Source organism: Harpia harpyja, chromosome 20, assembly GCF_026419915.1.
Source record: "Harpia harpyja isolate bHarHar1 chromosome 20, bHarHar1 primary haplotype, whole genome shotgun sequence".
NCBI lineage: Eukaryota > Metazoa > Chordata > Aves > Accipitriformes > Accipitridae > Harpia > Harpia harpyja.
The window spans coordinates 20,387,204-20,410,801 of NC_068959.1; the positions used below are offsets into that span (position 1 = coordinate 20,387,204).

The following is a 23,598-nucleotide window of genomic DNA, read 5'->3' on the forward strand; positions in this document are numbered from 1 at the left end:
TGGTGGGGATTCCTGTGCGAGGGCTGAGATGTGCTGCTGCTGTTGGCCCCTGCACGAAAATCCCCCCGAGAGCGGCTTCTGGAGGAAGAGGAGACATAAAGTGCGTGCCTGTTCTTGTCCTGGTGTGGGGATGATTTGGGGTCCCTGCACATATCATATCCCCTGTGGGTCTGTGGGGCAGGGTGCGCGGTGGGCATGCAGCTCAGCGCAGGGCACAAGAGGTGTGCCATCAGATGGGACATGGTGCACGCTATTCCCTGTCAGGCAGGGCGTTTTGGGAAGCTGCTGGGATTTTGGGCTCTTCCTCAGCAGTGAGACAGTTCCCAAACAGCATGTGTTAGATTGGCGTTTGCAGGGCAGGAGACTGACCTGGGACCTGGCGTGTTGGAGAGACCTGTGTTGATCTGATTGTACCCTCATTTACTCACAAGGAGCTTTTCTTTTAGCAGAGACGATGCCATTTTGCTGCAATGAAGCATCAGTAGTCCCCGTCGAGGAGCACAGCCTTGATGATGTGGGGAGCAAGGGAGGATGTGGGCACAGGAGGAGATGTTGGATAAGTGCCCTGAAGTAGTGAGTGACCAAAGCTAAACCCCAAGGAGGCTTTGGGGGCCTGTGTACCCCATTCCTGGTGGGTCGGTTGTGCCCAGAAGGTCCAGGCAGGGGGACCTGGAGGGGATCCTTGTGGCTAGCCAGAGGCACAGTGATCCCAGGTGGTTCTGCAAGGCCCCCCATGACTGAGCTGGTGGTGGTGGGGGGCTGTTTTCAGGGCTTTGCAGTGAAAGCACAGAATGCTGCACTGCAGAGGCAGGAGCTGGACCATGCTCTCCCCATGGGAAAGGCTCATGGATATAGGTCAAACAAGCAGGAGCACAGTTAAATCTGAGCTGAAGAGTTTGTTTCCCAGTCACTGTTTGAGAGGAACACCCAGAAGGCCCGGTGCCTCCCTTGCAGGGGTGCGAGGGCTGCAGGAGGGCTGCCCTCCAGCGGGTCAGCTGCTGAGCTTAGGCTGTTTGGAGTGGGTGGTAGTTGGCTTCTGGACTGGGATTGTCTTCATGGTACTGGAGTTGCCTGTGGGCATGTCTCATAGGGCTGGCTGCGACTAAAGGTAGCAGCTGGCTCAGTCTACCCTTGTCAGATGCTCTTCGTTGTAGATAAAAGCTTTTTCTGATCATTCTAGTTCCCATGGCTGGCAACGATTTTATAAATGGCAAAGGCTGTCACTGTGGGTCAACCCTTTGGGAAGTCTTTCTCTTCTGTCTACCCCAGGCATGGGTTGGCAAACCATCTTCCTTACCTAAATGTGCTGGCGAGACCAAGCATCTCTGTGCTTGAACTACAACCCACTCAAAGTGGCAGTTGTGTTCCTGTGGCTGCCCTGTGCTTTTGGATGAGCTTTGGGAGAGATTTTGCTTTGCCCAGTTGTGGCTGAAGCTCTAGCTCCTGCTGTGTGTGGAGAAGTGAAGCCCTGGGCTTGGGTGGGGGCTGCTGAAGCAAGGGGGCAAAAATCCAGTGTGCGCATCTGCACGCCTGCGCCTGCCTGTGTGAAAACAGGGGTTTGAGTCCTATTGTTTGTAGAGGAAAAACGTCTGGCGTTCCTGCCATTTTTCTGTTTTCCTAGGTGCTCACTGCTAAGAGTAACTGCTATTTCACCTCTTGCCCACCCTCCACCAGCAGCTTGGAGCCACCATTTTAGACTTCAGCTTATGCTGCAAAGAGTAAGTGACCTTGTTTTCCAGAGACCCTGTTTGAAGGAGCAGGAACTGGATTTTGCCTTCATTTACCCCTTAAGGAGCTGCCACAGGAGGAAAGGGCCTGTGTTTGCCAGTTCCCTGCAGCCCTGGCTGGGCAGCCGTGCCACGGGAAGTGCTGAGCAGGAATCAAGCGTGCTGGCATCACGCTGGGTTAGTTTTCCTCTTGGAAATAAAAAGCAGAGCAAGCCACAACTGAGACAAGGTGACTTTCAGTTTATTCAATGCATTGTTTACTTAATGCCTGGTAACAGATCTGTGGAGCAGACTTGCCCTGCTCCTCATTCTCAGCTTGTCCCACAGCTCCTTGTACTGGTTTTGGCTGGGATACAGTTAATTTTCTTCATAGTAGCTGGTATGGGGCTGTGTTTTGGATTTGTGCTGGAAACAGTGTTGATAACACAGGGATGTTTTAGTTACTGCTGAGCAGTGCTTACACAGAGCCAAGGCCTTTTCTGCTTCTCACCCCACCCCACCAGTGAGGAGGCTGGGGGGGGCACAAGAAGTTGGAAGGGGACACAGCTGGGACAGCTGACCCAAACTGGCCAAAGGGATATTCCATGCCATATGATGTCATGCTCAGTATATAAAGCTGGGGGAAGAAGAAGGAAGGGGGGACATTCAGAGTTAGGGCGTTTCTTTTCCCAAGTAACCATTAACACGTTGTGATGGGTTAACCCTGGCTGGATGCCAGGTGCCCACCAGAGCTGTTCTATCACTCCCCCTCCTTCTCAACTGGACAGGGGAGAGAAAATATAACAAAGAGCTTGTGGGTCGAGATAAGGATAGGAGAGATCACTCACCAATTACCGTCACGGGCAAAACAGACTCAGTTTGGGGAAAAATTAACTTGATTTATTACAAATCAACCGGAGTAGGGTAAATGAGAAATAAAACCAAATCCTAGAACACCTTCCCTCCACCCCTCCCTTCTTCCCGGGCACAACTTCACTCCCGGATTCTCTACCTAGCCCCCCGCACGGCAGCACAGGGGGATGGGGAATGGGGTTTACAGTCAGTTCATCACACGTTATTTTCTGCCGCTTCATCCTCCTCAGGGGGAGGACTCATCACACTCTTCCCCTGCTCCAGCGTGGGGTCCCACCCACGGGAGACAGTCCTCCACGAACTTCTCCAATGTGGGTCCTTCCCACGGGCTGCAGTTCTTCACGAACTGCTCCAGCATGGGTCCTTTCCACGGTGTGCAGTCCTTCAGGCACAGACTGCTCCAGCGTGGACCCCCCACGGGGTCACAGGTCCTGCCAGAAAATCTGCTCCGTGGGCTCCTCTCTCCACAGATCCGCAGGTCCTGCCAGGAGCCTGCTCCAGCGTGGGCTTCCCATGGGGTCACAGCCTCCTTCGGGAACCCACCTGCTCCGGTGTGGGGTCCTCCACGGGCTGCAGGTGGATATCTGCTCTACTGTGGACCTCCATGGACTGCAGGGGGACAGCCTGCCTCACCATGGTCTTCACCACAGGCTGCAGGGGAATCTCTGCTCCGGCGCCTGGAGCATCTCCTCCCCCTCCTTCTTCACTGACCTGGGGGTCTGCAGGGTTGTTTCTCTTACATGTTCTTACTCCTCTCTCCAGCTGCCATTTCTGTCTGTCCCAGCAACTTTTTTCCCTTCTTAAATATGTTATCACAGAGGCGTTACCACTATCGCTGATGGGCTCGGCCTTGGCCAGCAGTGGGTCCATCTTAGAGCCGGCTGGTATGGGCTCTGTCGGACACAGGGGAAGCTTCCAGCAGCTTCTTACAGAAGCCACCCCTGTAACCCCCCCCACTACCAAAACCTTGCCACACAAAACCAATACACATGTGCTGGAGCCCTGCTTTCCTGGAGATGGCTGAACACCTGCCTGCCCATGGGAAGTGGTGAATGAATTCCTTGCTTTGCTTTGCTGGCACGCACAGCTTTTGCTTTACCTATTAAACTGTCTTTTATCTCAACCCATGAGTTTTCTCACTTTTACTCTTCTGATTCTCTCCCTCATCCCACCAGGGGGGAGCGAGTGAGTGGCTGTGTGGGGCTTAGTGGCTGGCTGGGGTTAAACCACAACACCCCTGCATCAGAAAGGGCTTGTTGCTGTGCTGGTGGAGCTCAAAGGGGGCAGCCAACAGCCATGGCTGTCTTGCTGTGGCAGCCCCTATTTCCTTGCAGGGGGTAAGTAAGTGCCAGAAGAGGCTGTTTCTCTGCCTTCACAGATGCTCCCTTCAGCCCAGCTTGCTCTTCACTCCATTTCAGCAAGGGCCCAGCAAACACAGCTCCAGCTGCTGAAGGTCCTTGTTCTAACGTGCTTCATAAACGTTGCCATTAAATGGAGGGTAGAAAGTGTTTATTCAGGGGGAGGGCAGCAGGGCACCTGGAAAGACAAGGGCACCCCAACTTAATTGGAAGTTGACCGGTGATCACTGCAGAGACTGAGCTGCGTGAGGGCAGAAAACCCAAATGGCTTTTTTGTGCCCACACTATTCACAGGCTGAGGAGCAAAGTCTGGCAGCATCAGCCGCTCCAGTTAGGCCTTGCCCACCTCTGCACTTAACTCTCACCTTGTTACTCTTTGAGAGAAGTCTCTAAAAAAGACTTCCTTTATAAGGAAGCCTTTAAGAGAAGTCTCTCAAAAGATTTCCTTTACAGCGTAAAGAGATGAGGCGTATGTGCAGAGGTGGGATGGGGGCAGGCCCCACCAGAGAAGTTGCCAGAGTGGGGCAAGGGCCATGAGAACGGCCAAGGCAGGGGGTGATAGTGGCTGCAAGACCTCACTCTGCAGCCCGTAGGAGTTGTGTGAGGATAAAAATTGCTGCTCAAGGGGTTCTGCCTCCACACAAGCCAGTCTCTGCAGCGATTGCTGTTCTTAAGAGCCCTGGGTGCTTGAGCAGAGTGTATGAACAGGGAATCCCTGTGCAATTTTGGGGGTTGTTTGCAGTTGGTACAGAAACTGGCTAATTGCAGCATGACTCATGGGCAGGACATTGCCCTGCTTGGGGAGCGGGCACCAGGGCAGAACCCACCAAGGCTGTGTCCCTCTGGGATAGTGCTACCAACTAATGCAGCTGAGGTCAAATGATGTCTCTTTGTCCTACACAATACATCTGTTCAGGCTGAATCACCACCGTTTAATTCACTTCTCAACTTGCTGTTGAGAAGAGCTCAAATATAAAACTGCAGGAACTTACTTGTGTCCCCTACCACCTAAACCTCCCAAAGAGGCAGTTGCTGCTTTACCTACCTCCTCAGGGACACTAGCTGGGAATGCAAGCCAGGCAGGACCACAGAAGCTTCTTCCCCAGGTAGGGGCACTGGAGAGGGGGCTGCTTATCCTGTCTCTGGGGAAAAGGTGGAGCTGTGTGCATGTCCAGGCTGTTTGGATGAATTTCTGCTATTGCTTGCCCAGTGCAGGATGTGCTACGAAGAAAACAGCTTCATTGTCCCTGTCCTGCCTCTCCTCCTTGGGCACCCAGCCCTTGCTCCAGAATGCTCTCAGGAGTGTGTCTCCTCTGCCCATTGCCCAGGCTTTGCTGGGAAAATGACATTTGAGGGGCACCAGCTTCTTCCCAGCCACTCTTCCCTGCTAATAACTGCAGGGAAACCAAAATAATACAAATAACCTGGCTTTGGCTGCTAAAAACCCAGTAAAGCAGAGAAGTGAAAAGCTGTAATGGAGATTTGGGAGAGCCTTCCCCTCCACCTTTGCTCTTGCACACAAACAAGGGCTGCCCTGGGCTTCGATCCTGCGGAGCAGCCCCAGAAAGCAGCACAAGGGAGTTTTATTTATTCTTTGCCTACCACTTTCTCTGACCTCCAGTGCTGGGCACTGCAGTGAAAGCGGGATCTGTACCAGGCAGGATGTAGCCTCCAGGGGGTCATGGCAGAGAGGGCTACTTCCATGGGAAAAGCCTGGAGCCACTGGCCACACAGCACTGATATCCGAGATAATTTTTAACATGACTTTAAACTGTGGGATTCGCTTTGCCAAAACCACCTTCCCTCGCTGCAGAGCAAAACCCTTCACACCAGGGCAGCCTCATGTGCCGTCCCTGGGGTGAGTCCTGGTTCTCCTCCCCCAGAGCAGGTCCGGCTCTCATTCTCTCCTTCTGCTTCAGACCAACTCACAGGCAAATGGCTTAAAAAGACACGTCCCTGCATCCCATCCCCATGCAGATGGCTGTGAGACCATGGGACCTGCCCTTGCCTCACTGCTGCGTGATGGGACTGATAGTCCTGAGGGCTCACAGAGCACATGGAAGGCTCCTGAGGGCACCAAAGCACACAGATTTCCAGGGGTGGGGGCCACCAAAAAGCAGACTGAAAGCTCTGGGGCACGCCGAAAGGCACACCAAGGCCCTTGAGGGCACTGCAAAAGAAACAGAGGGGCTCCAGGGGTACCCAAAACCATCCCGAGGGGCACTATTGGAGCAGAAGGACAAATAGAGCAGCGCTGGTTTCCCTATCGCCTCTCCAGCTAGCTAGGGAACTGCAAAAGCAAACCAAGAGGGTGAGGGTACCAGAGGGGAGACAGAGGCATTCAGAGCACCGAGGAGCAGACAGAGGGATCTGAGGGGCCCTGGTGGCACCAAAAAACATATGCAGGGATGGGGGTGGGACGGGACAGACACACCACAAAAGAACAGAAGCCTCTAGGGACACTGGAAGGGCACCAAAACCAAATTAATTGCATATGTAAGAGACCTGGTTCTTTTTTTTCAGCAGGAGTCCTATATCTGTCCTTTTGCCTCCATGCGCTGGCATCCAGGTTTCAGATGAATTTCATGGTGCGTAAGCATCCCGGGAGAATTTCCTTCTTGTTCGCGCTACGGAAGAGAAACGCTCCCGTTTCCACTCAGATCTTACAATGGCTTGTCAGTGACAAAACATTCCCAAATCCTCTCATTTATCAAATGGCCAATCCTGTTAACAGCTTAAGAAACATAATTGCCTGCAATCTCTTCTGCTATTCATTTTATGCCTACACTTCCCTCTCTCTGGCAGCTTACCAGCAGGCAAGTCAAGAGCTGAAGCACGGCTGCAGCCACAAAGTGCTTCAGCAATGCAATTTCCTCTAATCACCTGCACCATGATTGCAGGAATTTTGCCTCCCTCTTTGTAGCAGCAAGAAGCAGGTGAGTGAGGAAGGCACACAGCCAAAAGCATCAGCTAAAATGCCACCAGTTACGTGTAGGTTTCCAAGCATGGCTACATTTTAAGTGCTGTTCCATCCGTATGGTGGGAACATCATCGATTAGGATCTGCTTTTAGGGCACAAGAAATCACAGCCAGATTTACTTGCCTGGGAGATACATGTGCATAGGTGGGCTCTGAGAGAAGCAGCAAGAGGGGCTGGTGCAGGCTTGGGTGCTTGGAAGTGGCTGTGAAAGCTTCATCAGCAAGAAAGCAGGGCCTGAAACATCAGCAAGCTGGTGAAATAACAGGGAAATTGGGATCAGCTGGAGACAATGTGAGCTCCTGATTACTGCATTGCTAAAAGAGGCTGATTTTATCTTATTTCACAGAGCATCTACAATTTGTGAGAGACTTTACAATGGCTCATTTGGATCAAAGCTCTGGGAGGATTTAGAAGAGCAATGTTTGCAGGCTGGAAATCTGCTGGCTTCCTCAATGTTGATTTTGTACGGTCAGCTTGATCTGAAAAGAAACCCCTACGACCACCATAGCTTCCCCTAGAGCTTGGGGACTAGGAAGTTCCTAGGTCTGTCCTAAGCATGCTGGCTGCTGCCTTTTGTGCCTTAAAATCTTGTACTAACCTGACATTATCATTGTGCGTTTAACTGGCCAAAACATGCTTCTATCTACACTCTCCATTTAGGTCTGCCTTCAGTTTGGAAGGATTTTTCTTAGGCCTGCTCTACTCCTCTTTTCAACCATATTGGCTACTTTGGATCCTTAGTGTTTCGGATAATTGATATACGTTTCTTCTGATGCTTTCATATGTTATTTTTAAGCACTTTTTTATGCTGCTTGCCAACATTTTATCCTTGCAGTTCTTTGAATTTTGTATTAAAAAAAGTATGAACAAGCTGTATACAAATCAGAAGGTCTTTTTTTAAAGTCAGACATCATCTTAAGGGATTTGGGGCTTTTTGATCCTGCTGAGATACTGAATTCAAGTATATTTTGGTCACTATTATAGGATAACCCTTCGTAATAGCAATTTGAACCTCAAATGCCGAATTTGGCCAGAACTGCCTAAAGAACTGCTTTTCCCATTGAAAATAGTTTAATTCACTTCTCAAAATTCAGTCACTTACAGTGACTGAATTTCAGCATGGCCCAAATGCCACCCGGACCCAAGCACCAAAGAGCTTGGGTGGCTCTGGGCTACCTGCCTGGAGCCATGCACTGCTTGGGAACAGCAAGGATTTGGAGAAGAAACTATCCAATTCTTGAGGAGGGACTGAAGCAAGCTTTATATGTAATATATACATAGGGAAATTAAGAACTGCAAATGAATAAACTGTACCTAAAGAAAGTAAAAACTGCCCCAATAAAAAAAAAAAGTAGGACAGCTGTGCTTTTATACAAGAACTTGCTATTTCTTTTATGACATTTATTTCAAATCATGCAAACCCTTCAGAGCAGCTCTAATGCCCAGTGGAGTTCTCCAACCTAAATGTCTTATCGTCAGTGTAAGAAACAAAGATAATGTCATTTGAATGCTGGATGCAACAACGTAGGCTGCTCTCAGGGCTGATCCTCCCTGCTCCAAATGGGAATGATGGCTCCAAACACTCACCAGAACAGACTGAAAAGCAGACGTCTCATTTGTGAGGAAATGGCCAATATCTCAGCTTTTTTCCCCCCATTTGTTTCTTCCTGGAAAGAAAAAGACAAAACAGTTGCATAAAGACGCTGCTATTTCAAAGCAAATTTTAAAACATTTCTGATTTGCAAATGGCATTTCAGCATTTTCATGAGAATAAAATGCTACTATGATGCTGTGTTTAAATATTTCATTCCAGCTCCCTGAACAAACTTAAAATCTTATTATAAGTCGTTTTGACATAAAAGCGCACTTCTCTCTGGTGCCCGTAGCTTAGACATCTCCAGCTTCAAGCGCAGCTGCAGGAGCCCTCCCTGCTCGTGGCTGATCAAAGGCAAACCACGCTGCCACCCACGAGCCGCCGCTTGTCCCCGGCACCCAGCCCAGGAGAAAAAACGGATCCTGAACCTCCCGAGTTCTTCTTCCCTAGGGGCGATGCTGTCTATGAAAAATACACGTTGCTGTCGTAACCCTACTGTGAAAAGGTTGAACGAGTTTAGCAAACAAAAATACTTTGCCTTGGTTCAAATCGTGCTGAAACAAAACATCAGCCAGCGCTGGCTGCTCAATTAAACAGTTTGTCGTGCAGCCTTTGGAGACAAAAATGCTGAAAAAAGGATTTCGGGGAACATACGTTTTGCGTGGAGAAAACATTTCATGAGAAATTTTCCAAACCTCCTGGCAATTCCCATGCACTGCTATTCCCTGGCATGCAACATATACGTTGCCCTCAAATTTGGAGGACGGCTTATGGCTGCGTGCAACTGTGCTGTGACAACTACCGGGATGTACGTGGGGCCGCAAGGGGGGATACGTTTTAGTTAATTCCACGTGTAGTCCTGATGTGGGAGCAGGGAGCCATTGTTCCCCTCCTAGAGGCTTGAGCACATCTTTTTGGGGAGATGCTGGCTCTCCTCTTCCTCATTGTGGGCACTTAACCCCCAAATACCCACTGCCACCCTGCTGACAGGAGGGGTGCTGCTTTACCTGGCAGCGCTGGCACTTTGCTGTGGGAACTGGTCCATCGTGTCCCACTGTTGCAACTGAAATGGCGATGTTGGCCATGCTCCAGGACTCCCAGCTTCTCATGTTTATTCCCTTGTTCCTCGTGGTTACGTGCCGTGCTGGTTTTGCTGGGGCCGAGATCCACAATGCCACCGTGGTGGCAGCTCTCCCAGGGTCTCTGAGGACCTGTTTTGGGACTCCGAGCATCCTGACTCCATCACCCAGCTGTGGAACCCCATGCCTCTGCTTGATAAGATGCTTGGAAATTTCTTCTGGTGTCTCTGCCCTTGATAACACCCTGGTCCATGGGGTGGGTGTAGGGCTCAGCCTGCAGAAGCTGAAGTCATGGCCGTGGGTGTCCCAGAGCAGGACACACTATAGGACACATTATAGGAGAGGACAGGGTTACTTTCTGTCTCACCATACAGCTCCACGCAGCCACCAAACAAAAACAGCCTTACGGAGGCTGTATAAGCACTAGCGTTTTGCATCTCCATCGGTCTCGATGAGTAGCTTTGACGGCTCTTGATGCGTAGTGAGTGAGGCCCCATCCAGCATGCAGGGAGGGTACAAGCAAGTGAAAATCAGGGCTTATGTTTGCCACTGATAAATGTATTAGTCTTTATAGCGGAATTTAAACTACAACCCTTTTTCAGGCACCTCAGCACTCTGTTATTTTGCAGGCCTTGTAAGGGAATGTGATTTTGCCTTTTAACTGGAGTGTATCTTATGCTAAGCAGCGAGATTAAGCGTAGGGATCCAAAAGAAGTTGCTGAATGGCAGAATTGCCATTATAAATAACATTAATAATTTATCCGATCCAGGGGGTTTTTGGGTAAATGAAATACCTGCCTCTGTATAAAGCTCACTGAATAGAAACACATCTCCGCTTTTACGAGGCTTGGATTAAAGAAGGAAAATGCTAAGGGGCTTATCTTCGCTTCAATTTGCAGCCCTTCCGGCTAATGGCAAACTCATTTAAGAAGCTCCTGTGTTTGTGCCAACTCTGCCTTTATTCTCAGTGCCGGAGCTTGGCTGCATTTCTCGCCACAGTGCTGGAGAGAGCGGAGAGGAAGCAGTTTGTTTTCTTGACCTCAGATTACCAGACAAACGCTAGCAAGAATAATTTTCCTTGGAGTCCTCCCTATTACGGGTTGCTTATAGCGTCTGCATGGTTGCTGCAGAGAAGCTGGCGGTCTGGGGACCCCACGCGTGAAAGAGGACAGGGCTGGTGGCTGAATGGGGATGAGTCGAAAGAGCATCTGTCATCTTTCTTCTGGGATGCCTGCATCCTTCTGCACGGACAATCATGAAATGGCAAAATTCATCCTCCACAAAGCCCACGAGCTGTCACTTCTCAGCTTTTCTTTTATGCTGGTAAAAATCAATTGCTTCAAAGTTCACTGAAGGTGAAGGCAACATTTGCTTTCCATTCAGAGCTAAGCGGGCCATCTTCGAGAGCAAACGCTCTCAAAAGGGAGAATAGCAAAAATCAGCAGAAAAATTCTCTGAATAATTTGGACTAGGAAAGGAAAAAGCAATTTGCTCCCAGTTATTCCACAGACAAAAGTATGAATAAAAAAATCATGAGCTATTTACCCTGTCTGGACTGTTTGCATGAGTTTTATGCTATTCCAGTTTTGCTTCACCAACCCCCAAAGACCTTATCACTGGATCCTCAAGGCACTTAAAGAAAGCTTGCTTTTTTTTTTTTTTTTTGCATGCTGGATCAGCGGGGACCAAAAGCAGAGGAAACAAAAGGGGTCCTAAATCTGAACCATGCTGATGCTTGTGTGTGCATTGACCTGGATCAGAGACCCAGACTCTGGCCGGCCAACTCTACCGGCACAGAAATTTTATCCAAAATAGTATTACAAGCTCGGGTGCTTTGCATTCAGATAACTAGGCTGTGGCAAAGGCACGGTGGGTATTTACAATCTGCTTTAGAAAAACCTGATACATGTCGTTAGCTATTCTGTTGTAAAGGCAGTTTATGTTACCCACATCTGCTGCTTTAGGTGGCCCAGCCAGACGGCTGGCACTGCTCGAAATGCCAAAGACTGTGCTGCTGCAATGAGGAGAGGAAAAAGAAAGGAGGATGAAGACCTCATAAGCTTTATCAAAACCCACCAAAAAGTCAGGAGATTTGGGGATTACAGCATGTAATTACATTACCTTAAGAAAAAAGTTTACTGAAAATTTCCTGTTTTGTGTTGCCAGCGCTTTTCAGCCATTAGTAACACATAACTTCTCATTGTCTTTTCCCGAGGCACAGATGGGCTAATTTTCAGCTACCTGATAATTACACATTATTTGAAACTGTATCAAAAGCTTCTGTTCCTGCATTCCTCCAGCAGCCGTTCTTACAGCTCACAAAGTCCCTTGATTGAGGCTTGCAGGGGTCACCATCCATCAGTCCATCTGTCCATCCGGAGGGCCAGGAGTGGAGCAGCAAAGCCTCCACACTCACATGCAGGCTTTGCAAGCTGCTTGTACAGATTTGCACCATTTCCAAACTGGGTGGAGTGACTGAAGCTCCACCAAAAGCATCTTCTCGGCTCGATGCCAGTATCCGAGGTTAATATGGAATAAAGCTGCATCAAAATGGTTCTACTTAAACATGCATGGGGATGCTGATGTCATGGGAAAATTAAGGATAAACCAACATGAGATGCTAGAAATCGGCATAACAAAGGTTTAGTCTCAATTGTCCTTGGGTAAGGAGCTGTCCTTGGGCAATGCTGTGGACCGCCAAATTGGAGAAAGGCATCCCATCGGCTGTACGGAGAGGAAGGTTGACAGCCCCTCCTCTGGAGCCATAGTGGAGGCTGGAGAAACCTCCTTCTCCCTTGATCCCTCCTCTTCGGGAGCAGTTACTCTGCCAGTTGAGCTCTGATTGTTTTTAGAGGGTGTTTTCTCAGCTCGTTTGAGGCTGTCCAGTGGGAAAATGCAAAAGGCCTCCCTCGTGTTTTCTGCTTCCCCACCGTCAAGTATGCCTGTTGCCTTATCAAAGAAGGAAATTAAACTGGGTTGACATGACTGGTTCTTGACAAACCCATGTTCTTTGATTTTATTCATCATTTTACATCTTACAAGTTGCTCATTTAAGACTTTCTTCCAGCCTCTTTCAGGGAATTCAGATTAAGATGATTATTCAATTTTTTAAACTTTTTTTTAAAGTATCCTCTTTAAAGAGAGGTGCTTCCCTCATCTCCAGGGACCTCTAGGCCTTCATAAATTTTGAAGATAACCACTAAAGGTTCAATGTTCTTGGGTGCATTTCATCGGATCCTCTCATTTTGAGTACATTTGACATATCCAAATGGCTTTAAACTTTTTCCTTATGCTGACCTTCTCCACAGTTCCCTTCAAAGCCTGTTTCGTTAAGTTTCATTCACAATTAACCTTTTTATAAAGACTGAAGCAAGGGAGACGGGGCAAATTTCTGCTCTGAATGCTCAGTCCGTTCTCCTTCCCCAGACACGTACATCCCTACACATCTTGCTGTTCTCATTTTACATCTAATTTATTTGCAGACCCTTGCTGGTTGCCTCTGGAACCTTGTGCATGCAGACTTAGCCGCTTTCATGCTGTGAACCTGTATTATTCCTCTATTCTCCCCCCCAGGCACGTGCCCGTTTCGACTTTCCATACGATTTCTTTCCAGCTTCCAGACCCTGCTGCCACTGTAATGCCATCTAATTATGCTTCTTATCTGCTTTCACAGGGGAGCAGTTTGCTGTTGTGCACCATCTTTGGTCTCTTCTGGGAACTGCCAGTTCTCATACGTTTCCTTACTGCGTATTACCATCCAAGAGAGCTTCTCCACCGCTTCCCTGATCTCTGTCAGATGCTCATTATTTTGTTATTTCTATTCTTCCATCTTACTGTGCTGGTGGGAAGAGACAGTCAGGTTATACATAGCTTCTCCTATTCCCAAATCTCTTGGGATGTTAAGTTAAGGACTAGCCTGATAAGGCTGCAAAACTGAAGGGAGGGATCACTGAAAGCTCCTAAAATCCTTCTGGCAGTGGTCCCGGGTGGGACTGATTGGGCATCACTGGGGAGAGGTTGTTGCTTGGGGAAAAAGATACAGAATCGGCCAATTGGTCCATGTCGGATGGTATGTGGGGAGCGGGGCTCTGCGGCAGGAACCCCCCAGACCCTGGCATCTCCTGGAGTCATTTCTGATGTTCTCCATGCACACGGGGATGGGATGAAAAAGCAGCTCTGCTCATGCCTTGACTCTTCAGGTGACGTTCGTGTCCTCGGCTCAGGAGGACCAAAGCGTTATCCACCTCCGTAGCCCCGTTTCTGGGCGCATTTGGCCGGAGCCTCCATGCAGCGGCACCGCTCGCACGCCTGACATTTACTGTGCTGGCCTGAATATCTTCTCCTTTCTCCCGTGGCCACTTGGAGTCAAGTGCCACTGGAAAGGCGGCTCCTGCAAGGAGGAATTTCAGGCACCCTCGGGGGCGTTCTGCGCTCAGATCCTAGACGTTTCTGAGTGCAATTTTGTTTTGGGTTTTACAAATGCTCTTCCGCTCGCTTGCTTGCCTCGAGTAATGAAGCAGCGAGATAAAAGACAGGGCCACAGAAGGTTGTTAAAAAATTACTTGCAAATTAATGTGAGGACAAGGTGTATGAGTTAATATCGTATAAAGACCCTTGAAATCGGCATACATGCGTGCACCCTCCGAGCACTGACATTCGCAGGCAGAACTACACTGGTAAACTGAGCCCAAGGGGCTTGATTAACAGGAAATTTTCAGAATGCCAATTAGAGCAAAGTTTACCGAACAAATTGTTTGCACTTGTACCCTAGAACCATCATGAATTTTAATTCAGCATGGATTTATGTGGCTGAAACAATAATTAAAGATACATGAATGCCTCACGTTCAGGAGAATCCCCCACAGCTACGCTGTGGTTTTGGATGGGGAAGGGGGTGAAGACCCTGTTTGGGCAGAGTCTGCTCTCGCTTGGGAGGACATGGGGTGCAGGAGGCTTTTCCCCATGGAGATATAAGCAGTTTCCTGAGTACTGAGCTCACCGATTTGTGCAGTGTTTAGCCTTTGATTTCTTTTTTTCTCTCTTTTTTTTTTTCTTCATTTATGTAATATGACAAAGAATGATCCATGGGGTGTTTTCTCAATAAATGCTGGCTTGTCTTTTCCTGCATTCCACTTCTGGTGGCTGTGAGATATTAAATCAGCTCCTTGGGTCCCCCAAGACTTGAGCCTTGCGCTGTGCTCTCCCTGCAGCCCGCAAGGGGACATGGGGATCCCCTCTCCTCTCTCCTCATACCTGCTCCTGCTCAGCCAGTCCCAGGTTTGGACATGCCACCATAACGCAAGGAGCAGCTTTGCTGGAGGAGCAAGCAGTGCTACCAGGCAGCATCAGCGAAAAGTCACAATCGAGCAGCGCGATGTATATGTATGCCTTCATTTGAATTCTTCTCTCCCTCTCCTTGCGCTGGTAAATAAGTTACACATATTTTTAGAAGAAGTTATTTTCTGTCACTGCACTTTTAAATGTCAAGCTCCTGGAGAGGAGCCTTCAAGATAGTTTAAGGTCAGTCAGGCTTCAAGGAAGAAATATGCAGGTAGGGAAGAAAAGCAGCAGTTGGGCTGTTGTCCAGCCTAAACCCAGGCTGTGGTCTAAATGATGGGCAAGCATGAGGGTCCCGCGTGGAGGTGGCACCCAGGGGCATTGCTCTCCCTGTACTTCAGCAATTGCCCTCAGTTGGAATAACTAAATACTTTGACAAAAAAGCCCCATTGGCTGAAAATCATCTGGCCTGTTAGTTCAGGAGTACTGATGAATAATGCATACATAAAAAAGTTGGTTTACAAATGATTAATTAACCTTAAGAGAGGTTATACTCATCGGCAGCATCCGTTGTCCTAAACACCTTAATCGTGTCTGCACAGCACAGTGTATTTGAAACACAACTATTTGAGAAAAGTATTGAGGAATTATGGAGCAAGCGCTGGACACCTGCACCGCTCACCCCAGACAAACACCAGGCACAGGGGACTGCAACCAGGTTTTCAGGGTTTGCTGTGCCACGTGTGGTGTAAGACAGGCTCGAGCATCGCTTACTGGAGCCCAGCGCCTGCCCACGTGCATGCTAGGGTATGGCTGGGAAGGTGCAGAAATTGCACCTTTGCTATGGTAAACGGTTCAGGCATTTATTTTCCTGCTTTGATGTAAAAGCGTGGCTCTCCTGCCAGAGAGAGCTGCTCCCTGTGCCTCCCGCTGTGACTAATGGCTGCTGCGCTCAGTGGGGATATTGCCTGGGCAAACAGGCCTTTAGTCCAAGGGCTTTTTGCATTTGTTATCAGCGATTTGTTATGTGCGTCTATTAATAAAGTGCTCCTAAAAAGCATTTCCACTGTCTGGAGTAATTTCTGGCTGATACCTGGATGCCTCCAACGAGCAGCATCTCTGCTAGAGCTTGCTCATCTTCAGCAGGGACCTGAACAGCTGGTGCTGCTGGGGACCTGGGGTGGTCCCCGCTCTGGGGAGAGCTTAACCCCTCTGTCCCCTGATTCAGGCTTCAAGAGAGCCCTCAACTCCAGGCAGGGTCACTTATGATGATCGGTTTTTAGTTTTAAAATAAATGGGTTTGTTTTATTTTGGCAGAGGCATGTTTGGCTGAAGGCTGGCCCCCATCAGTACCTCTCGCAGGACAAGTGTCAGTGCAAAGAAACCTTGTCTACATCAGAAGAAGGTTGCTGTTCCTCCAGCTCCTTATTCCTCCTACCCACTCCTTCACCTCCAAAACCAAGCAGGACAGAGAGCTCTCCAGGATCTTCCCATGTGAAGAACAATTTGCCCCTCTCCTGTGATAAAGTTCCTACCTTGGATGCAGCTAAGTTGATTTCTTACCTTTTTTTAATCCATAAAGTGGCAAAAGCAGCACACATTCACACCTGAGTACCCCATGTCCTGAAATGCATGAGGTTTCTGAAGTGTTTCAGCTCAACTTCAGTGTTTCTGAGAGCACAAGGATCACTCTCAGCAGAGAAAGAGAGAATCTGGGGGGAAAAAACCAAAAAATACGCATCCTAAGCAGTTGGGTTTTGCTTTGTGCAGCAGGGCCAAACCCCAGAAGGGCAGAGGGGTGTCTGAAGTACAACTTTGGTAGGGTGTGAAGCCCTAAACTGAATTCAGTGACCCATACAAACATCTACTGGCCTGGATGCCTTTAGCAGACTGGATGCTGAGAGTCCCCATGCTCATGGGTTCAACCAGAAATGATGGGGAGCCCATGCAAAGCTTGATGCCACCACTAAGCTAGTGGACCACCAAGTTTTTCCCACCGGTCTGCTCATCTCCCATATCTCCTGGCTGCCACAGCCGTGCAAAATCACTCCAGACCTGCTGGAAATGGGAGCAGTAGGGTGATGGAGACCATCCCAGCGATGCCAGAGGTACAGCACCCACCACGTCTGCTCTGCCTGGTGCTTCTGCAGCTCAGGCATCTCCTGGGGCTACAGCTTTAATACCCATATTTATGCATTTTTATGGGTTTTTTTAGAAGCATGAAAATGATTTACAGCATTTCATATTACATTTTTTTAATCCTTTAAAATTAAAACAAATCTTTTCCCTGCTTTGCCCAATTTTAAGGCATCTCTTTTGTTCAGCTCTTGCAGAAAAATATGGATGGAAGAAACTCCTAAAATCCCCAACCACTGGAAAGAAAATTGGTATTTTTCCAAGTTAAGTACTATAACACAGTGAACATACATGTTTAATTTGAAAATGTTGATTCCAAATGGATTTTTCTTTAAAAAAAACTTCCCCCAAGCAAGTCAATATTTGTAATCAAATTGAAATTTCCTCTGGGAATTATTTATTTTCATGAGGTCTAATTTTTGCAAGGGAAAATTCTACACAGGAAGGTTTTAAGTCACTTTAAACCAGCTTTAGGAATCTGGGTGATGGGAGGGGGCTGGGAAATGCCATTCAGGCTGCAGCCCCCTTGCCTTTGATGAGGGTGATCTGATGAAAGAGTTTAAACTGACTCATCTCTCTTTGAAGGGGGTAAAGAGTGAGCAGAAATGAAGGGGAGAAATTGGAAAGGAGGAGGCATTCAAGACCAATTTCCAGCCCCCCTCCCCATTTCTTGAAAACACAGCAGCATGGCACGGGATTCACCTCTGGCAGCATTAGATATCAAAAAGTCAGACATCCGAGCTGGCTATTTTTGGCTTCCTACACAGCCAGAGGGGACACATAGCACTTTGGGGTGGTGTGTAGTTCACCTACCCTTATCTGACATCTACTGCAGGATGAGATGAGTTGTGCCATTGATTTCATCTGCCTTGAACAGAGGAGGAGCGGATGGTGACAGGTCCACGTCCACAGTAGCCCGATGAATCTTGTCTGTGCTGCCTGACCTGCTCTTGATTTGCTGGTGGAGCAGGAGCGTGCCTGGGGGTACTGCTTGGGTAATGCAGTGCAGCCCCTGAGGAGGAACAGGCACCTTATACTGCTGTTAGTGCATTAAGAGGACTCCAAGCCAGCTCTCCAGACCTCAAGAGAAGAGGATACATGGGTCTTCCAGCACCTCTAGGGAAGCCCTTCAGAGAAAATTGTCATGGCTCAACCTAAAGATGATTTTCTTACAGAATTTGTGTCCATTTTAGAGCAACAGTTGGGGTTAATGATGTGCATAATTTACATTAATATGCCTTTTATTTTTGTATTATGATAAATCACCTACCTTCGTGTTTCTTTTTATTATGATGCGCTGGGAACACAATATAGTGGTAGGAAAACAACAATATAGAGCTGCACTGTCAGTCTCAAACACAGAACCAGCACACCCATGCTACAAACATTCACAGACGCACAGCACCGTGTCAGATTATTAGCTCCAAGGCAACTGCCAACATGCAGTTTTATTGGAAATGAAAACAAGGTAATTCAAGATTTATTTTCTCTCTAAGAAAGTGCCAGGAGGCAGAAGCCAGCCCCCAGCATCTCTCATAAAACATCCGATGCATGGTAACTTGCTGCTCCTCAGCCTGTGCCTGGGGACTGGGGATTTTTGAGCGACCTCTTCAAAAAGAGAAGAATTTTCCTCCTTGTCCGCATACTGTACCCTGAAGGGAGCAATGGAGATGACTGACTGACTCTGGTTTCACTGTACCCAGAGGGAGATAAGCACACCCCGGCACAGCTCCTGGGGTGTCTTGGTGGCTCCTAATCACACATCCTCTAAGCTTCAGAAACATACCCTGATTATTTTCCAACTCAAAGTACTCATTACCTTCAGAATATTGCTGTCTTAGCCCTTTTCTAATGGATTAGGGTGAAGTGATCACCAAACAAAACTCCTTATTAACAGTTATCTGCCATGCCCCGCTTTTGTTGCTTTGCCCAAATACAGTCCATGGCTGGGCACTGATACAGGTACACACTGTGGCCAAAGAAGGGCCCCACCAAAAACGTTTAGGAACTGGGAGGAAAATTACCAGAATAATTGGAGTGATTAATTTAGAGTTGTTGAAGACCATTTTAAAAGATGCCCTAAATATGTTCAAAAAAGCTGCGCTGATTAAAAAAGCAACAAAAAAAAATGCACGTTGATTAGATGAAAGGTGAAAGAAGCAATAAAAACAAATAAAACAACCTATATAATAAATGGGATAAGAGCAAGCTGACAGCAACAATCATCAGTCAGAAAGCAAGAGATGCAAACAGCGTCTGACAATAATCTGTGTCGTGAAAGGAGCCTTAATGGAGATGGAGAGGCAGTTTCCCAGTCCAGGTGTTTGGGTTGGCAGTCCTCTGAAAAGGGAGCATGGCAGGGCTGCTCCAGAGAGGTCTGTGTCCGTAATTTTAAATAGAGGCTTGCTGTCATGTTTTGGACAATACTGAACTGTTTATGAAATATGACTGCCTCCCCCCAGATACTTTTTTTTTTTTAATCTGAAAACCAAAGCTTGGAAACCTAACTCTTCAGATGAAGATGCAGAAACGCTTCTGTTCTTAGCTTCTGATCAATATTTTTCAGCTCTGCTATCACTCTTAAGGACACAGAAGGAAGGTCTTGTAGGGTTTTCATGTCTTTCACAGAACTGAAATCACTGCCAGGACCCAAAACCTGTTGTGTTCAGCATGCTCAAGTTGGACTTACTGCCCACAGACAGTTGTTTTGGAACAAGTCTGGCATTTCCTGAGGCAGGAGACACGTGCCGTGCACGTGCACGTGCAAGACCATAGCGGGTGCTGGAAGGCATCCACACACCAATGCTGAAAACTCCTAACGCCGATCCCTCCTCCAGGTGCCTGGGAGCTTTGGCCACTGTACGGGCACAGATCAGCCAGGTACCACGGAAGGCAGTGGCAGGACAGATTGCTGCTGCGAGCTGAGAGGTCTGCGCACAAAATGGGTTTTTCCTGCTCAGTTCAAATAATTTTACTCCATCTGAGGCTTGGATCCAGGTTCTTCAGCCTGGAAGCCAGAGATGCTGGAAAAGGCTCGATGTCAGACCTCAGAGGTGGGGGCTCAGGATTTTCTGTTTGCCAGCCTTGGGACAGAGTGGTGGTAAAGATCACCCCCCCCCCCCCCCGCCATACACCCAAGCACCCGGGAAGCATTCAGCTGCTGCTGGCATTGGCACCGAAACCAAGACGACATTTACTTCCAGGAGCAGATGCAAACACAGGGAACTGCCAATTGGCCAAAATCAAATAAAACATGACCTCTGCTGAACTGGAGCCTTAATACTTTCAAACAACCCTGCACTCAATATTGGCAATGTAATAGTTTACCTTTGAGACATGAGGGCTGAAGGAGAAACGAAACCTGAAGCTCCCGGAGATGTTTCATTACCATCATTTCTATTATTGGTAACAAGCCAGCAAACCCCTGCGAGGTCCCTGAGCTGGGCTCTAGGAGAGCCTGCCTGCATCTTTTCCCCAAGGGAAAACACAAAACCCGAAAGCTGGGTTTTATTAGAGCACCTGAACCTCTTCAATTACAGAAAATATAGAATGAGACAGAATAGAAATATTCTCCCCTGCCAGGAAGGTCCTTTCTCTCAGGTTTATTTTCAATCCTTCAACCCCCCAGCCACTCCCTGGGTAACCACACACCCATGCAGCCTTGCTGGCCCCCAGAAAAATCCCCTTTCTTTCCTTTGAAGTGGGGCAGATACTCCCAGGAAACAAACCCTGAGCTAGAAATAATGGGAACCCTTTGAGGAAAAAACCCAAAACAATCTGAGTTTGATTATAACCACAAGGAAAGAAATGGAAGCTTATCTGCATTACACACCCCCTCCCAATCAAATGAATACCCCAGACCACAGTCCTGTCCAGAAGCAGTATAAATACCTCAGCAACTTACTGCCTTGTTACCTGGATCACTCCAAGCATTTTGGAACCAGTCTGAAGCACAGGCAAATCCATTAAAAAATTGATTTATTTTATTTCTCTATAGCTGTCTCTAACTTTGGTCCCTTTGCTGTTAAACTTTGGCTACAGTAAATTCACCCTTTGCCTTTCTTTTTTCGCAGCAAGGTGTTTCCTACATTTCTAAGATATGTCCCTATTATTCTCCTTGAGTGTCCTGGAATCACCAAGGTGGAAGACCCAGCTGCAGCTCCTGGGTATGGGTCTATAAAGCTCTTTCTGCCTCTACCCCAGGACAAAACAGGCTGCTGCCAGCAATTACAGACAGGTAGCTTCTCCCTGGACACATTTGCACCCCAAATCCATGATCTGTGGGGTGCTGTACTCTTACGCTGGACTCTTTCTGCCAAAATCTGAGCCTCTGGGGACAGTTCATCTTGCCATGAGGTTTATCCAGAGCCACTGCAGAAGCTGCAGTTCCAGAACCCAAGATCTCCCTCATTTGGGTACTTCAAAAACCAGCATGGTCACGCAAACGGGAAGCACAGTTGGAGGCAGTTTGGGCTGTATTGTGCACTTTTCCCAAAAATTTGAAGGCAGGGGAACCAACAGTCTACAACAATCACCGCTGCCATATCCCTTACAAACCTTTCAGTAACTCAGTTTTCAAGGCATTTAGGCATTTGTAACCTGCTGCTTAAGAGGAACGGGGACACCATATGAGATTGGACATGGTAGTAGTAGCGTACGGGGAGCCATACGCTCTGCCAGGAGAGAAGCATACGGTGATGCTGACCCTGGGCAGACATGTCTGGGGTCATGGCCAAGGCTGCCAGAGATGTGGGTCCTGCTCCCACCACTGCAAACCACAGCTCAGCGCAGCCCTTCTCATCCCTGATGGCCAGCAATGCCATTAGTGCCTTTGGTGGAAGGAGGTGAAATTAATGCACAGCCCGTCCTTTGTGCATAGGGTACCCCAAATTTTATTCCAGCTATATGGGAGGACCAGTTTTCTCCTTGCCCCGTGGAAAAAAAATCCCTTTGCACCCTTGTAGCAGCAGCAGCACTGGGCAACGGTACGCAGGGCACCTGCCCCCAGGCATCCCCAAACTGCCACAATATCCCTAAAACATATAGCCAGTGCCAGGTGAAAATGCATGTCCCTGCTGTGATTTGACCCCCTGAATGCAATAAAACCATTTGATGACCAAGAATCTTTTTCTGCATGGTATGTCAGCCAGTAAAGATGCCAAATAGGCAGGGCCAGGAGTTGGTTTAGGGTGTAGCAGCACAGCACATGTTTTTCCCCAGCCACCAAGGTGGTTGGGGAAGTCCTTCACCCCCTTCACTGCTTCTCTGGCAGCACACAGCTATGTCTGCAGGTCTGTGCTGTGGACTGCATCACCAGCACAGCTGGAGTTAACGTTGACTTCTGAAAGCAGGAGGAAGGATTGTGTTCATATATATGCACATATAAAAATACGTATTTTTAAACCCAGGAAATTCTCGTCGCCTCCCTGGCGTTCGGCTCCCAGCTGCTGCCATGGCCGGGCTGGGTGGGTTGCAGGATGCAGTGCAAGGACAGGGGCTGGGAAAGCAGCAGCGCTGGGGCTCACAGCCAAGGGAAACGCTCTCAGCACCCTGTGCACCGAGTCATTCAGAGGGACGGGTTTTTGCAGCCCTCGGGCTCCTTGTGTCCACATCCAGCCTGCGAGTCACGGGAAGGATAAAAACTCCTGTGCATACGGCTGGACCCTCGCAGCCTGCCCTCCCACAGATGACAGCCACCGTGATGCTCAGCCCGGGGGTCTCACTCTGGGGGCCCTCGCACGCATCCAGAGCCACGCAGCCTCCTCAAGCCCTGCCCCGGTGTGGCTGCTCGGCAATACAGCAGCCGTCGTGCCGAAGGGTGCTGTCGCAAAGGGAGCCTGTAATCCCCCCTGTCCAGAGATGCCCTTTCTCCTGGGGATGGGGACTACAGAGGTCCTTGCTTGCTTTTCCTGTGCTGGTTTTAGCTGAACAGCTGAAAGGAGCTGGCCAGGAGCCACCCGACAGCACCACAGGAGACACGTAGCAGGACTTGAAATGCCCCAGAGCTGGAGGGGTGCATGTGCTGCACCCACCTCCTCCTGCTTACCTTAGCACCCCGCTGTCCCCAGTGAGCTGAGAACCTCTCCAGTGCCCGAAGAAGGGAAACAGCTGGTGGCATCTCCCCAAAACCTGGCATCACCCCTCTCTGTGCCCAGCAGGAGGGCAGCAACACCACGGGCTGGGGCAGCATGGCTCCTCCAGCTGCCTTTTGCAAACAAGTCCCAGCTCCTGCAGCCCTCGCAAATCCAGATGCGTGGAAAAACCTGTGAGATGACAGAGAGCTCTCTTATTCCTGCCGTAATTAGTCCCTTTGGAATTCAATTAACAAGCTCCCCGCTGCAGCTATCAAGCCGTCATCAGTTAAGCAAACAGGTGTACAAGCCAGGCCAGGTCCTTGTGAGTACAGTATAAATATTTCAGCATGTCCAAGGGGGGCCTGTCCTTCCATACCCTCTGCAACTTACTTTAAAGTATTGCCCTGCTGGTGGGAATTTAAGGGCTCTGCTGACAACCAGAAGCACCTTTGCCCCCCTGCTCACCCTTCTCAGCTGGAGAGCATCTACCCTGCCCAAGCAGTGCCAGGGCAAAGCATCGT

General features: G+C 48.7%; 1 protein-coding gene across 2 annotated transcripts in view; it reads left to right on the forward strand.

The window, feature by feature from the left end:
* LOC128155006 (uncharacterized) overlaps nucleotides 1–18,724 on the forward strand; it is a 53,341-nt gene extending 34,617 nt beyond the window's left edge. For both annotated transcript variants that reach the window (XM_052816413.1, XM_052816414.1), the window contains one exon: nucleotides 16,185–18,724. In XM_052816413.1, coding sequence (XP_052672373.1) covers nucleotides 16,185–16,478 — 294 coding nt within the window. In that variant the 3' untranslated portion in view covers nucleotides 16,479–18,724. The remainder of the gene's footprint in view (nucleotides 1–16,184) is intronic.
* Nucleotides 18,725–23,598: the final 4,874 nt, after the last annotated feature.